General features: G+C 41.0%; 1 protein-coding gene across 1 annotated transcript in view; it reads right to left on the bottom strand.

Annotated features, from left to right (window-relative positions):
* The window catches only part of GRB14 (growth factor receptor bound protein 14), a 91,759-nt gene extending 77,541 nt beyond the window's left edge, over window positions 1-14,218 (bottom strand). The window contains exons 1-2 of the mRNA XM_030580991.1: window positions 14,043-14,218; window positions 11,496-11,628 (exon numbers count right to left, since the gene is read on the bottom strand). Of these exons, the coding sequence (XP_030436851.1) occupies window positions 11,496-11,628; window positions 14,043-14,218 (309 nt within the window). The remainder of the gene's footprint in view (window positions 1-11,495; window positions 11,629-14,042) is intronic.
* Between the last annotated feature and the right edge of the window lie 3,144 nt (window positions 14,219-17,362).

The following is a 17,362-nucleotide window of genomic DNA, read 5'->3' as shown; positions in this document are numbered from 1 at the left end:
ATAAAGACAAGAGGGTCTCTTAACACTTGGATTTACCTTTCAAACTGATTAACTCCTAGAGTAGCTGGTGAGCAGCTCTCAGACAGGCTGTGCAATGAAGAAGCCAGAGCTGATGCTTTGTCCCTGCAAGAAGAGGCTGATTCTGAGCAAAATTTCAAGTCAGACCCATGACTTGGAAGCTCAGACTCTCCCATCTGATTCCCCATGGAAACTGTCAAGAGAGTATCCTATTTATCTGTCAGCAGACTGGGAAGTCTCTGCAGCCAAGGAATTTTCCTTGCTGTCCTTCCTCTCTCTCTCTCCTTTTCACCAATCTTAAACCCCTTATTCTTCTGTTACTAGACTCCTTTCCCCTGCCTCACTTTCTTCTCTCTGGAAGAGAAAGAGGGAGGTTAGGGAAAAAAATAGAGAGAACTAACAACTGAGGCAGGAGGCTACATGCCATGTTACCAGGACAAAGTGAACTGGAAAGGAAGTCGACTGGCAATGAAACTAGCTTCCATTGACACTTTTTTTGCTTCCTTGCTTTCAGGACTGGATTAATTCATAGGTATTGTAGAATAGAGACAATGGTCCCAGTTCTCATGTGATTAAATGAAATCTAAGATAAACAAAAGATTCTAGCCCTCATGATTGCAACAGGAACTGACTAGAAACAGGAACCAAACGTAACCTTTGCATGGTGTGCCTGGGACAGTCTGAGACAATGGCTCAGAGACGTGAACTACATCATGTAGATCAGTGGGATGTTAACTCCAAGATCAACTGCTCTGGGAGATCCTGCCAGCACCTTTTTATACAATAGAAAAGTCTGAGAGTAGTTGACACTCTGGGATTGGGGGACAGTATGTTTGTAAAAACTGCAGATGACACCAAACTGGGAGTGGATGCAAGCACTTTGGAGGACAATATTAGAATTCAAAAAGACCTTGACAAATTGATCTGAATGCAACAAGATTGAATTCAATAAAAACCACATACAAAGTACTTCACTTAGGAAGGAAATAAATCATGGGTAAAGCAAAAATGGCCAAAAAACAGTTTTTAGCCCACTGGGTCATTTTCAGTCTGTGCATTATGCTTTTCCAGGATAATGGGTAAACATCCTCTCCATAAAAAGACAAAAAGCAGAGGAATGTAGTAGGCACAAAGTACTCAAGCAAACGCATCCCAATATCAAGGATGGTACAAAAACATTCCCCAAGGATAACAGGAACACACTGACCCCTCCTAAAAGATAAGGTCAGGATAAGAGTATGTAATAAAATGTTTTAAATCAAATCAACATGTACAAGGTGAGGGTAGTAACTAGCCATGTCAGGGAGCAGTAACTAACTATGTCAAAGGGGCAGTGCGTAACTTGTTTGTATTGGGGTATAAAAATGTAGCTCAGAGGAAGTGTCTTTGTCTAGCCTAGGGAGGAACAGTCCAACAGTTCAGTGAGCTGGTCCACTGTTACAGACATCCATGCATTACTGATCCAGAAGAGTCTACAGCATACTAGTACCATACTTTGTTGACAAACCTAGGTGAGTGCCTTCATCCCATAATGAATCTTGCGGTCTTGAGCGGACCACTTGAGGTCTGCTGTGCCAGCTGTCTGCACATGGCTCAGGCAGCATATAGAGGGAACGAACACACACACACACACACACAGCCAAATATCTATCAGCATCTAACCACAGTATTCATCAACTGACGCATCAGCTAAATTTATCCCAACAATAGATTGGAAACATCTTAAAACACATCTTTCCAATTATCGAAGAATGAAAATGTAGAGAATACATAGCAGCTTATTAGGTTTAGTCTACACACAAAAGTTGTACTGTTTTAACTACAGAGATATAGTTAAAGTGGCACAATTCCCCTAGGGTCAACAGTTTACCAGTATGAAAGTATCAGAGGGGTAGCCGTGTTAGTCTGGATCTGTAAAAGCAGCAAAGAATCCTGTGGCACCTTATAGACTAACAGACGTTTTGGAGCATGAGCTTTCGTGGGTGAATACCCACTTCCTCAGATGCATGTAATGGAAATTTCCAGGGGCAGGTATATATATGCTAGCAAGCAAGCTAGAGATAACGAGGTCAGTTCAATCAGGGAGGATGAGGCCCTGTTCTAGCAGTTGAGGTGTGAAAACCAAGAGAGGAGAAACTGGTTCTGTAATTGGCAAGCCATTCACAGTCTTTGTTCATTCCTGAGCTGATGGCCATCCTGCAGCAAAAAAACTTCAGGACCAGACTTCAAAGAGAAACTGCTGAGCTTCAGTTCATCTGCAAATTTGACACCATCAGCTCAGGATTGAACAAAGACTGTGAATGGCTTGCCAATTACAGAACCAGTTTCTCCTCTCTTGGTTTCCACACCTCAACTGCTAGAACAGGGCCTCATCCTCCCTGATTGAACTGACCTCGTTATCTCTAGCTTGCTTGCTAGCATATATATACCTGCCCCTGGAAATTTCCATTACATGCATCTGAGGAAGTGGGTATTCGCCCACGAAAGCTCATGCTCCAAAACGTCTGTTAGTCTATAAGGTGCCACAGGACTCTTTGCTGCTTTTACAGTATGAAAGTGTGGTTATAACAGTATATCTCAGCATACAAAAAGGAAAAACTATACCAACATAAGACACCTTTATACCAGTTGAGTCGCATTCATATTAAAGGCTGTACTGATATAACTATTCTCGTTTAACACACACGTAGACACACACACAGTTGTTATAGCAGTACAAAGGTCTGTATGTAGAACAAGACTTTGCTTAGCAGACTACTTTTTCAGGTTAGCTGAAACATAGCATTTATCCTTAAGTTTCTACCTACTTACCACCAAAACTTTTTGCTGTCATTGTTTTATATAGTTTTCATTCATTTTTTTAAGCAAAAAATCTAATCCTCATTAATGCATTCAATTCTCTGCTGTACTCTCAGCCTTAAAAAAAAATAAATCTTAGCATAATAACAAAATTTGAAAGAAATGAAACTTTAAGGTTCATGTATCAGAGGCGTAGCCATGTTAGTCTGGATCTGTAAAAGCAGCAAGGAGTCCGGTGGCACCTTATAGACTAACAGACGTATTGGAGCATGAGCTTTCGTGGGCGAATACCCACTTCATTCCACTACATGCATCTGACTAAGTGGGTATTCACCCACGAAAGCTCATGTTCCAATATGTCTGTTAGTCTATAAGGTGCCACAGGACTCTGCTGCTTTTAAGGTTAATGAGTCCTAAAGGCATTTATATGAAAAGCATTTACAAGTGCAAAAATGAATCTAAAAATAAGATAGTTCAAAGGCCTACATGACTCCTAATATTCACAAGTACAACCACCACCAGTTTACTGGAAATTCATGAACCATTCAAGTGGGAGCACAGGTGTCTCCCCTTTCTATTTCAGTTAATCAACCCTAAGCCTGAGGGAGTTTTCAAGTCAAGAGATAATGTTTGTTTTAATCAAGTTTTGTCACTGGGACTTAGCAAATTTGTCAGATATTTAGCAATGCACAATTGCTAACAGCTCTATTTGTAACTGTGAAAAATGAGGTTTCAAATGGAAATACTGAAAAACTTTGAACTATAGCGGCAGTAAAGCAGAAGGGTTATGAGAGTGTCAAATGCTTAATGTTAATTTTAACCTTTGATTAGTAAACATTTAAAGAAAGCCATGTTCTATGACATAAAGTTCTTCTTTGCCATGAAATTTTAAATAAAGTTACTAATGCAAGGCAAGAAATTCTGAAAGTAAGCAAATCATACTGGAACTTAAAATGTGTATCTAAGGTTCTCTTACAGCACTGTTTTTCTAAAATGAGAATTATGGAATTATTTAAAGCGTATTTGGTCTCAATGATAAAAATATCCATTTGTTGAGAACACCAAGAAAGAGAAACACACGAAGATAACATTTCAAGGAATAAACTGTTCTTTTTACCTTGAGATTCATTGTAGTTTTATTTTTACACTTCAAATTGGATTCAAGGAAACTCAAAGCACTAATTACCTTGAATGACTTTTGTGGTAGAATAGTTTTTGGCTTATCCTTGAGCAAAGCAAGAACTGTCACTCCAGAGCAAATTACTCTTGTTTTGTCATCACAGACCACTGAAAACTGAAACTTAGCTGACTCAAGGCTTTAATAATTTCAATAACCCTTTAAATACTGGTCTTTATTTAACATGAATGGGGGAAAATGAAAAAGTATACTAGAGAATGTAAAGAGATTGGGTAATCTGCTAATGATCAGAAAAACAAACATCCATTTTTCTGTTGGTTTTTGTTTGATATAAATTACAGAAGAAAGTACTGACATTCATATATTTAATGGTCACACTTTAAAGCACAAAACAAAGATCAGAGCTTTAATCTATTTTCCTCTTTAAATTAAGAAACTACAAGGAATATAAAAATATATGTAGTATAGCATGCATAGAATCCAATAAAATATACCAAAGATAGAAATGTGATTTGCCATTCCTGATCATACCATAGATTCAATTCTTATATACTTCTTCTGACGATAACAAATGGTTGACCCTTAAGAGAAAGGCAAAATTCCCCACCAACACACTTGGCCAATTCTGCAAAGCTGTACTTTAGGGCTACATTTTCTTCCTGATCCCTGCAGAGGAACATATTATGCCCTGAAGCAAGATATTTGATTACTCTTTGCTGAGCATGCATATATACACGAGTTATTTATGGCCCAAACTATCCAGCCATCTTATATTACAGCTACAGTATTTGACAGTGATTTCCTACAGAAGTGAATTCCACAGACTGATTGCATATGTACTGTTACTATATGAAGTGTTTCCTTTTATGTGTTCTAAATTTGACAGACTCTGATTTTGTCTCTGTTCTTGTATTACTCGTGCACTAAGGAAAAAATAAGAGAGAGCAGGGAACAGATTGGTTTTCTCTAAGCAGAGCAATACAACTTAGCATTTTGTATTCTCAGACCAAGGCCTGATCTTGCAATCAATCCCACCCAGGTGCAATCTCACACCCATGCAGCTCCTTGAAATCAAGTCTTACAAATACCTTAAATAGATTGATAAGTATTAGTTCAAGTACCACCAGTGTGCCTCAAAGTGTACAGGTCACTCCTTGGGATACCCATCTCAGTCTCTCTTTCCTCACTTAAAAAGAACTCAAGATTTGTGACCCTACTGGCCTTATAGTACACAGTCTTTTATTATTATTATTTGTTTTATTAAACCAAAGCTCTTGTATAGTTTTATCTGTTCAAGAGTGTTAAGTTTCTTCAGCAAAAGCTATTCTGTTTATATGGTGTTGGTTCATTAGACTATCCATGAATTATAACATTAGAATATCCAAAAATTATAACATTAAAAAAAAAAAAAACAGTTGGAGAACACTTCAACCTCCCTGGTCACTCAATTATCGACCTAAAAGTCACAATTCTCAAAAAAACACCAGAATCCAATGAGAAACTTCAGAACTGGAATTAATTTGCAAACTGGACACCAATAAATTAGGCTTGAATAAAGACTGGGAGTGGATGGGTCATTACACAAAGTAAAAACTATTTCCCCATGCTAATTTTTCTCCTACTGTTACTCACACCTTCTTGTCAACTGTTTGAAATCGGCCATCCTGACGATCACTGCAAAAGTTATTTTTCTCCTGCTGATAATAGCCCACCTTAATTGATTAGTCTCATTAGAGTTGGTATGGCAATGTCCATTTTTTCATGTATCAGAGGGGTAGCCATGTTAGTCTGGATCCGTAAAAGCAGCAAAGAATACATACACACACACCCCTTCCTACTGTATTTTCCACTGCACACATCTGACAAAGTGGGTTTTAGCCCTCAAAAGCTTATGCCCAAATAAATTTGTTGGTCTCTAAGGTGCCACAAGTACTCCTTGTTCTTTTTGCTGATACAGACTATACAGCTATCACTCTGAAACCTGTTTTAACAGTAAGTTTCAGGCACCTGTGGTACAAAATTCTGTTCTAATAAATGTTGCCATAATATCAGAACTGCAGTCAATGATGACATAATGCAAAACTTTCCCAAACTGTATGAGGAAATGGGAGACTGACAGCTGTGTTGATAGTGCAGAACTGAATAACATTTAAACACAGATGTCCCACTTCCCAAGCATGTAGGCAATTGATCAGTCTGCTATAAAAGCAAGTTAGTAGCCCACGTAAACTCAATTCCGGCAAGTCAGTCCCATTAAACAGGTGTCCTAGTCAGTCAGCATTCACTGTGGTGTGTTTGACAATGCTTTAAAGAGAGACAAAAAGGTCAACAGAAGAGTACACTTTAGCTTGGGAAAGTAAAAGTTCATACTTAGTCAAAAACGAAAGATTGATTTAAAATATTAACACTAAGTGGTAACTCCATCTCTGGGTGTGTCTTAAAGACTACGAATAAAATAGAACTGACAATTTCAATTAGGCTGGGTGATGGATATTTGAGAGCTAAGAGGGTGTATAAAATAAATAAATAAAAAGATATGCAAATTAGGAGGACACCATTGTTCAATCTAGGTTATACACGTCTATTCCAATCAAGTGTCTGAAACATCTGAGATAATATTCCAATAAATAATCCAAATCTCTTTCAAATTAGGGAATTACTGTAGTTTATTTTAAAACTGGAAGCCACATGAGGATGGTGTTTGATTACTTTGACTTGTAGTGTGGTGGGAGAAATTAATAGAGGAAAACCACAGATATCTTGAACAGACCATGAGTCAAATTAAACCTCTCCTTCCTGAGACCAAAGATTATAGGGAAAATGTTGGGAAATCCCTCCCAAAAAATCAATTAAATGGACCACTCTGGAGATGTCTTTGGGTAAGTACCTGTAAAACAGTTGGTAAGACTTCACATAGAAAAAGGGTTTGATAAAATGAAGAGTTATTTTATATTGTATTTTCTGAATATAAGAAATGGTTCTGTTGTATCTCTCTAGTTTGTCTTATTTTTATAATGTTTTTAGGCATTTTTCTTTTAGAAGCATACTTGGTTGACAATGATACGCTAGGCTTATATAGAAGGTAACTTTGTAAAATTTTCCTTTACTTGTCTCTATTGCTTAAATTCATCAGGAAAATAAATTAAAGTGAGAAGGAAGCGTCTAATGTGACAGTCTGCAAAAACACATCAGAGGTATGAAGGAGAAAACATTTTATTATATATAGTTCTCATGGCTAAAGTATTTGACAGTAACAAATTACATTTTTCTTTTTAGAGAGATAATGAATTCCATTATTGCAGGTATGTCATACACAGATAATCAAGGGTTAATAGAACAGAAGTACTTCATGTCTCTTTTGCCTGTAAAGGATTAAGTTCAGTGAGCCTGGCTGTCACCTGACCAGAGGACCAATTAGGGGACAGGATACTTTCAAATCTTGAGAGAGGGAAGTTTGTGTGTGTGCGTGCTGTTAGTTTTTGGTTGTTGTTCACTCTGGGGGCTCAGAGGGACCAGACGTGCAACCAGGTTTCTCTCCAATCCCTCCGATACAGGCTCTTATAAGATCAGAATAGTGAGTACTAGGTAGATAAAGCGAGTTAGGCTTATGGTTGTTTTCTTTATTTGCAAATGTGTATTTGGCTGGAAGGAGTTCAAATGTGTATTTTGCTGAAAGGATTTTAATTTGTACTTGTATACTTAGGCTGGGAGGGTATTCCCAGTGCCTATAGCTGAAAGACCCTGTAACATATTCCATCTTAAATTTACAATGATAATTTTTACTGTTTTTTCTTTCTTTAATTCAAAGCTTTTCTTGTTTAAGAACCTGATGTTTTTTTTATTCTGGTGAGACCCCAGGGGACAGGGTCTGGATTCACCAGGGAATTGGTGGGGAGAAAGGAGGGAAGGGGGAGAGAAAGGTTAATTTTCTCTCTGTGTTAGGATTACTTTCTCTCTCAGGGAGAGTCTGGGAGGGGGAGAGAGAAGGAGAGGGGGAAGGTGGATTTTCCTCTCTGTTGTAAGATTCAAGAAGTTTGAATCACAGTGATCTTCCAGGGTAACCCAGGGAGGGGAAGCCTGGGAGAGGCAACGGTGAGGGAAAGGGTTTACTTTCCTTGTGTTAAGATCCAGAGGGACTGGGTCTTGGGGGTCCCCGGGCAAGGTTTTTGGGGGGACCAGAGTGTACCAGGCACTGGAATTCCTAGTTGGTGGCAGCACTACAAGTACTAAGCTGGTAACTGAGCTTAGAGGAATTCATGCTGGTACCCCATCTTTTGGACGCTAAGGTTCAGAGTGGGGAATTATACCATGACAAGGTGGCTTTGAGATTTCCAGTAGAGTATAACATTCAAGTACTTCTGCATAGTTATAATAGTCACAATAGTGTTTGTATATGTATTAAATATACTGCAGCTCTGTTACAAAGGAGTAAAAATAACTGGCTAAAGTGACCACTAGGAACTGGGACTCATGAATTTTAGCACAGAGAATCTTACATTTTTTCTGTGAAACTTTTTGACAAGTACTTCAGCTCTCTGCACATCTGTTTACCCATGTGCAAGGAAGATAATACTTTACTGTAAAAAAAAAAAAAAGTATTAGAAGGTTTAAATCTGAATTGCAAAGCCAAACAGAAATGAGAGTCAATATTTGGTTAATAAGCATATTTCTGGACTTAAAGCATTTTTTCTTTAACTGTAAGCTATAGGTTTATTGCAATTTACATCGGTAAAGTGCTGGCATTCTCAGCAGACAGATATTACGGGCTTGATCAAATGCCCAGTGAAAGCAATAGAAAAGACCCCTTTGACTTTACTGAGCATTGGATCAGGCCCTATATAATACAGTTATTTTAACTCCATCTTTGAAGAAGTACTGAGATTTTATCCATTGATACTGCTTTTACCACACACAATATTTTTCTCCTTAAATGAGAGACAATAATATAGTACAAAGAGTAGGAATGGGACCAAATAGATTTGGGTCCCAGGGCAAGAGTCTTTAACTGAACTAGACTGCAATAAAAGCAGTAAAGATATGAAACTTACATTTATACTCATACACCAGGGGTCGGCAAACTACAGTCCAGGGCTGCATCCAGCTCTTCAGATGTTTTAATCTGGCCCTCAAGCTCCCGACGGAGAGTGGGGTCCAGGGTTTGCCCTGCTCCACATGTGCCGTGGCTCCACGCAGCTCCGGGAAGCAGCCGCATATTCCCCCCTCTAGCGCCTATGCATAGGGGCAGCCAGAGGGCTCCACACACTGACCTGCCCCAAGCGCTACCCCCGCAGCTCATATTGGCAGGGAATCATGAGCATTCATGGCCGGCCATACAATTTCCATACCCAGATGTGGCCCTTGGGCCAAAAAGTTTACCCACCCTTCATACACCAACCTCAGTATCGAGTTAACTAATGAAGACAAGTATTTTTCAACTGGATGGGCTAAAACATTATGCACTTGGGTTCTTGCATGTTAAAGCAGGACTTGAAAAATCCATTTACTAGCTTCAAGTAGGAAGATTGCCATGTTGAGTGGAGGCAGAGACAGGTCTAAACCTTCAATAGGAGATGTTCAAACTTACTTTAAAAAAAAAATTTCTCTAGCCCTTATGATGGCAAAGAATTTTCCAAACATGAGCTGATTCAATGTATTCTTCCTTCCTCTTCTGCTGTTTAGAGCTTTCCCAGGCATTAAAATTACAAGTGTGCACTCAGTTTCACTGTTGGCATTCAAAATCCCGTGGGCAGTTGTGAAACTGACAAGAATTATGACAATTTTACCCCTTTATTGCAAAACAGAGCAATAATAGTATAAGCAAACACCACTGCTATTCCTAGGTGAAGACAAGAAGGACCCAAAACAGAATTAGGTGGTGAAGGTTAAAGTAGTGGTGCTCTCTAGCTCCAGTCTCCCACCACACACCCCCAACCTTCAGAGCAGGAGATTGCCAAAAAGTTAAAATAATGGACACTCTCGCAGAACTTGTCATAGGGAAAAGGGGGTTGAGAGAGAAAAACAAAGCTTCTTGCTTGTGGCTTAATGAGTTGTCAGAGGCCAATACTGAAAGACGGAGACTCTGAAGAGGGACCAGCTAGGTCAGGAATTGGCATCTCACCAAAGTGCTACCCTTGCATTTTGCTGATAAGCCCCTTGTATCCATCCTTTGCATCAGCCTCAAGACACATTTCAGAAAGGAGCTAGACATCGTGACTCAGCAGCTGGAACAGTGGGCCAGATTTTCTCCATGACAGGGGTTCTCATGTTAGGACAACAAGAGGGGCCTGAAAATGCCATCCAGATGGACTTCTTTCAGAACACAGTACCCTCTAATGGGACAGGTTTAAAGGGTTTGGTACGGATTATCAAAGAGATCCTCCCCCCTCAGATTTTTGACACCTCACATACCACAGGAGGACATTTTCCAGTAGAAGCTATGCTGCCACTGACAGTCCCCATGCTGTTGAACAGCAGCAGCAGGCATGGAGGGGGTCAACTCCAGATAAATGAATGCTGCTGGTAGCCATGTTATCTTCCACAGTTTCTTAGTAAAAATCTGAAGATTGCACAAGGAACAGTACTACAGTGAGTAGGTACTCACCAGCTCTACCTCCTCTTGCACTTGTCCTGCCTCTTAAGATACCTCACAGGAAAGATCCCATAGAGAACCAGAGAATGAGCGTGCAGAGACAACGCCCCAGAGGTAGCACCACTGAGAGTGTTCCACCCAGATACAGTTTTTTCCGCCCGCAAAAATAAAAGAAACTGAAGAGTTGAGATGGACCAATTTTTTAGAACAAAATGAAAGTTTGAACTGAAGAAATCAGCAGTGATCAATGCTGAAATGAAAGCTTAACTGCTTTTGCTCTCTAGTATCCATCTATGCTCAAGCATGTTATAAGTGAACATGGATTACAAAAGAATAGTTTCTGGCAACTTATTTTTTTCCTCCCCAGAAAAGATGACCCACTATTGGAGTGCAAATCTTACCTGAACTCTTGAAAGCTGTGATAATGCTTCCTCTGACTCGCATTTAAGAGATTCACTTAATGAATATTGTATATGTATGCCACATAATTTGGACATAAACCCGCTATGCACCTAGCATGGTGAGAAGCTTAGTATCCAAGCTCTGTAATTATCAAAATGTTTTGTTTTTACAGCTATACTGACAACATTAGATTCTTTAGATGAAAAGCTGTTCAGTTACTGTGGACACTCAGCTGCTATGGTCTAATTATAATGATGGGCAAGGTATAAATTTAATTTTTCACTGAAGGATGACAAAGCATTACCGGCTTGCTATTTCTCTTTACTTGTCACAGATTAGTCAGTCACATCTCAATTATAAAAAATATTCGAGTCCAAAAAGTCATTATCACCACCATTAATAGTCTGTTTATTAGACTGTATATCTTAATTTCTTGGGAATATTTATTATTTAGAATTGGATCAGTTAAGTAGATAATTGTATATTTCATTGAAGATTGGAGGAAAAAAATACTAAGTGTTTTAACAAAAAATAACTCATAAATCTTACTTGCTGTTTTCTTGAAGTTGCCTTGGGAAACAGGCCGGCTGACAAAACTGATGAAAGCGGAGAGCAACATAGCTCAGGAAAAGGGTTTGGAATTGATGGGATTTCCAACACACCAAGCTCTTTCTTTTTGATCCTACATCAACAAAATATGCAGCAGGGTTTATATAAATACAGTATACATTAGGACATTAATATTAGGGGATTTGCCACATTAGTTATTTTTATCAAAAGGCTGTACTGATTAAAATGCACATGATTAATTTTGCCCATGCAGGATTTTCTTACACTCTCCAAACTCTTCTATCTTCCCCAGTGGTCACAGTATTACCAATTTAGTCATTTTCCAACTCTTCCCAGCCCCTGTTTAACACCCCCTCAAATTTCAATTCCTGGGGTGACTAAATTAAATCCCAGTAACAACTCATGGATGTAAAATTAATTGCTAGCATAAATCTTTACAGCATGAGGGCTTAAGTGTGTCCATACTGTTTTCAGGTATTGCAAATATTTTCAGGCCCCGATTCTTACGCATGTGCTTAACTTTACTATAACGAGTAGTTCTATCTGTTTGAACAGAGCTACCCATGATAAAGTTAAGTACATGCATGAGTTCAGTGCTGCACGGAGGTGGGGGGAGCCAAGTGGGGCAATTTGCCCCAGGCCCCACAGGGGCCCCCACGAGAATATAATATTGCAACTTTTTTTTTATGGAAGGGGCCCCCGAAATTGCTTTTCCCCAAGGCCCCAGCATGAGTTTTTTCAGGGTCAGGTCCCAAGGTGATTCATAGCTTGGAATTTCACATAGGATAAATATTCCTTTCTGCCTCTAACTGCCTTTGTTTGTCTTCTTTTTTTGACTCCTTAATTAAGTATAAGTGAACACGGACTACAAAAGAATAAGGTCATGTTTTTTAAATCTAAGTTTGTATTTCTTTCAAATACCACCAGCCACCTGTGAGAGTTTGAGCAGATTACCACTTCCATAATTATTTTTGGAAGATCACTTTTGCATTAATTTAAAAAATAAATAATTTTAGCCAGCAAGTCCTAAGCTTTTAGAATGCTGTGCACACTACATTACACAATTTTGTGACATGTAAAATATAAGTTAGCACCTATTCTTCTAGGCAATAGAAATCAAAACACCAGAAATCTTGATTTGATTTTGCAAGCATTCATTTCCTCACCTCCAATTTGTGGGAGTTGAAGACAGGGGTTAATAGTTAACCTCTTCATTACTGTATTAGTGTCATTCTATGGGTCACTTGTTAATTGGTATGATAAAAATATTTAGACTCTTCCACATCATTAAATTACTGTTGAGGCTGCTTTTGTTTCTTGGAGTATTTAGAGAACATTAATTTACAGGGAATATATAGTGTTTAGCAGAAGTGGAAAGTATTGTGCTCACAATGTTTTGAAGTGTGGGAGAAGTTAATGTAGACAAACTATCAGACACTTCATAAAAGCCTAGCAGCTACCTTTCTTTTAATACAAGTTGAAATATCTTCCTTTTGAAATGTGAGTTTAACGACTGGTGAAAGTACCTGGTACAAAAATCACTTCGAGTGATAATAACTCTTACAGAAGCTGCTTTAATAGTAGATGTTCCTGGCAAAAGGAGTTCTCTTATCTTACAAGCTGGTTCATTTCACTTAAAAAAAAAGTGTGGTGTATAATGTTGCCCAGAGCCTTGCCAGATCAAGTTCTGAAACTACAAACAGCAATTTGTATGTCCCAAAAAAGTCAGTGGAAGTTGATGGCTTGTGTGAAATATTTTGTTGCTGATAAGACTCAACTTTAAAACCTTTAAAAAAGTAAAATGTGGGTTAAAAGATCTTAAGGAAGAAATTAAAGAAGCGAAGACTAAAACATTGCCACACAAAGGATAAAGGTCCCTATCCTGCAAAGACTTGTGCGTGTATTTAACTTTACTACTGTAAGTAGCTCTATTGATTTCAAAGAGACTACTCACAGTAGGAAAGGTAAGCGTATGCTTAAGCGTTTGCAGGAGTGGGGACTAACAGTATCTGTTCAGAGCCAATAAAAAGGGGGGTTATTTTAATTAGAGAAAAAGATGCTCCCGCTACAGCACACCTCACAGCTCTTTCTATTTCTATTTCCAGTTGCAACTTCCTTATTCTGCCTTGGATGTGGCAAATCTTTGATAGTATTTTCCGAAAATTGTGCAAATAGTTTTTGTTCTATCCCTGTCCCACGTCACTATTATTCAGACATCAGATCTTTGCGATGGCTTCCTCTGGTTGGTTTTGATCAGAGTGTGGGGCGAGCCACGCACACCACCTGGGTGTAAGTAGCATCAGAACAGGAGCGTCGCCTCCTGTAACCAACACACGTTCATCTCCGAGCCTTGTTTTCGCTTGGGAGCCTGCCCCCAAGACGCCCGTGAGGCTCTGGAGGGGAGACGGCGCGTTTCTGGGGCGGGATAACGCTTCTGCTAGATCCCGGGAACTTGGAGCCACCTGTAGCCACCCACGCCGGCATCCGTCCTGCAGAGCCGCTCCCCCACCCCCCTTCCAACCTTACCTGTCTGGCCCGGGCCGGGGTCCCGCCTGGGACTGGGGCACTGCAGGGGGGATGAGAGGAGACAGCTGGGCTAGCCAGGGGGAAGGAGCCAAGTCCCCGCTGCTCTGCTGGGAGGGAGCGGGCGTCCCGGCAGCCCTCCCTGCGCTCCTAGGCAAATCTGGCAGCGGGGCAGCCATCGCGGCGGCACCTCCTCTAGGTACCATCCTCTGGCTCAGCCCGAACGCGAGGCTCTGGCAGCAGCTGATCAGTCAGGCAGGAGCGTGAGAGCCGGCGGGCCGGACTTGTAGGGTGGGGACTGCGGGGGGGAGCGCGAGCGCCGCCCGGGCTGCTGCAGCAGCCCCCCAAGCCCCTTCCCCAGCGATATGGGGAGCGCCCTGCGCCGCCGAGACTCCCGCGCTAGGGGCACCTGGGCGAGGCGGGCTCCCTAAACTCATTGCCCCCCTGCCGAGGGCGAGCCCCGCCCGCCCCACGCCAGCACAGCCGCACACCCGGGGACCCCGTCAGCTGGGCAGCAGCCGAGCCCGGGAGGTGCCTGGGGGACAAGGGCGGGCTGAAGAGCCCGGGCTTCAGGCTCCCTGCACTCCAGAGCTGGGCGGGCAGCGGCTTATTGGGGTCACTCTGCAGCCGCGCCCCGCTACAGAAACAGAGACATTAACCCTTAACGCACGGGGGAAGGGGGCAGGTTTGTTCCCTCCCGGCACCTGACACGGGCGGTTCCTTGTGAGAGTCGCTGGCTCCCTGGCCAGCTGCAGTTCCTTGGGACAGTTAGCAATGGTTTGACTCCACCGCGGGTTGGGGCGCCAGGGGGCTAAGGGACTGACCTAGGCTCAGGAAGCCTTTGATTAAATTCCCACCTCTGCCACCTACCTCCTATGGGATCTCCCTCCCTAGCCCCCTTCCCCTTCTGTAAAAAGAAAGTTAAAATATCTTTCCCCCACGCCCCAAGTTTAGTTTGTAAACTCCTGAGGCAGGGATCCTCTTTTTTATGCGCATAAACAGCCCCAGCCCAATGGGGGGCCAGGCATCCTTGGGACCTGTGAGTACTAATACACAGTTGCCCAGAGCCACAGTGGGGCTTAGATGCCTACATCCCAGATTGAGGCACTACTGTGGGCCAGAAAACCTCCATTCAGCTAAGTAAGTGCCCCAAATCACTAAGTGCTTGCTAACATTTCAGCTATAAAAGTTCCCTAGCCATTGACATTTCTGCCTCTGAGCATGCAGACCTCAGGCACGCAACCAGCCGCTTATGTCATGCCTTCAGCCCAGCAGGAGTCTCAAACAATAGGAAGATAAGTGTTGTCTCACCTTTCTTTCATGCAGGGCCTGATCGAGTAACTCCACACAGGACTCACCCAGTATTGGAGAGAAAGACATGCTTCCTTATCACTTTTAGCCCAGTGATTAGGGTATTAAACGATCCTGGTTCCGTTCCTTCTCTTGCCTGATGATGTGAAGGAATTTGAACAGGAGTTTCCCTCCTTTCGGGAGAGCACCCTAACCACAGAGCTACCCGTATTCTGCTGACTCTCTCTTTCAATCGCTCCTGTTGAAACCAGTCTACTCTGTACAAATAATTAAATATGCCTCCAGCCAGAAATACTGCAAGTGACTTTATAGCTTAGTGGTTAGGGCACCTACCTGAGCGGTGAATAACCCTTGTTCAAAATCCCTTCTCATCAATCTCTTTGTGGATCTGGACCATTAGTAATACACATCTTAAATGTTCTAAGTGCTTTACAAATCATTAACTAAACTTCCCAATATCTCTGTGAGATAGGAACATATTTTTACACATTGGAGAAGAAAGAAATGAGCAGATCTGCAAAAGGCAACATCCATGGGCCAAAACAATGAACTGATCCCAAGATGGGGTTTGGCCCTTACAGGAATGCAGAGACATGCAAAAAGAGATTATACATCCCAGCTGGAGGCTTGAGCACGCTGGATGCATGTTCACGCACATTCCTTGGGCCACATCTACTCAAAGATCTACACCACCCTGCCAGCTAACTCAGACTTGCGAGGCTCAGGGTGAGGTGCTATTTTGTAGACATTCTGGCTTGGTCTACAGCTTGAATTCCGGGACCCTCCCTTCTCACAGGGTCCTGGAGCCCAGGCTCCTGCCTGAGCTGAAAAGTCTACACAGCAATTATATAGTCCATTAGCCTGATCCCAAGTCAGCAAGCATGGGCTAGCTGTGGGTTTTAATTGCAGTGTAGACATCCTCAAAGAGCATAAAGTCAAATTGTGAGTTGCACTTTTGGGGCAATATCCTCAGATTAGGAAGCCTAACTCAGACTCAGTTTTATATGCACAAAACTCAGATTAAAAATATGACAGTTTCCAAATTGTTTTTGGTGTCACTCAACTGACTCCAACACAAAACACCTGAATCTCAGTTTAAGGAGAAAATGTTAACTGCACAGAACTAACTGGGTAAGATGCACTCATGCTAGTGAATATGAGAGAAAGTGTTTGTGAAAAGATTAGGGCCCACTCTTAACTCCCAATGAAGTATGTAGAAGTACATAGAACTCTTCTGATGGTATTTCACTTAAAGAAAGTAAATGTTTTAAGACTAATGAGAAAACAAAATGTTTCAGGATAAAATGTTTTGCTGTTTCTAAACTCACTGAAGAAATCCAGATATGGAGAATAACATTTTAATTATTAAGTGAGAATGTTCTAAAATAGGAACACAACCAGCAGTTTTCATTCTGTCTTAGTTACAGATGATTTTGCATGAGGTTGATAAAACTAGGAATTCCTTGTGCTTGTCCTCTAGCAGTTCATTCTCTGTCACTCATACTATGGCAGTTGAAAAATTTGGGCTGATTAAGAATTCTTATATACTGACTTTTGCAAATGTATTCTGAATGTTATAACATCTAATGACTCATCATAATTGGCGAGTTGATGTAATGGTGTAAAAGGCTGGCAGGATTCTCCTCTGAGGAGAAACAGGGAAGGGCAGATTTATTTTTGCAGACTCACTGAGGCAGGTGTGACTCGTTAAACTCCACCCTGAATGTAAGGGAAGGGGGGAGAGAATATGGGGGGGTACTAAAATAAATAGTTTGTAGGTAGAAAAGTAGGATCTGGGGTAGATAGGAATCATAAAGTAGTAAATTTAGTCTGATGTTTATGACATAGATAAAGTTAAACTATAGAAAGAAGGTAACATCTAAACTTTCACAAAATCTGTAAAAAATGTGTTGGAGCAGGAAAAGGACTAACACTGTACATATGGTAAAGCTTTGATTTTATATATAGTAGTGCCATTAGCTGGATAATTTGTTTTAACAAAAGGTGAATAT

This window comes from Gopherus evgoodei, chromosome 11 (genome assembly GCF_007399415.2).
Source record: "Gopherus evgoodei ecotype Sinaloan lineage chromosome 11, rGopEvg1_v1.p, whole genome shotgun sequence".
Taxonomy (NCBI): domain Eukaryota; kingdom Metazoa; phylum Chordata; order Testudines; family Testudinidae; genus Gopherus; species Gopherus evgoodei.
Note: the sequence above shows the minus strand (reverse complement) of the source record. Positions and strands in the feature narration are given on the sequence as shown.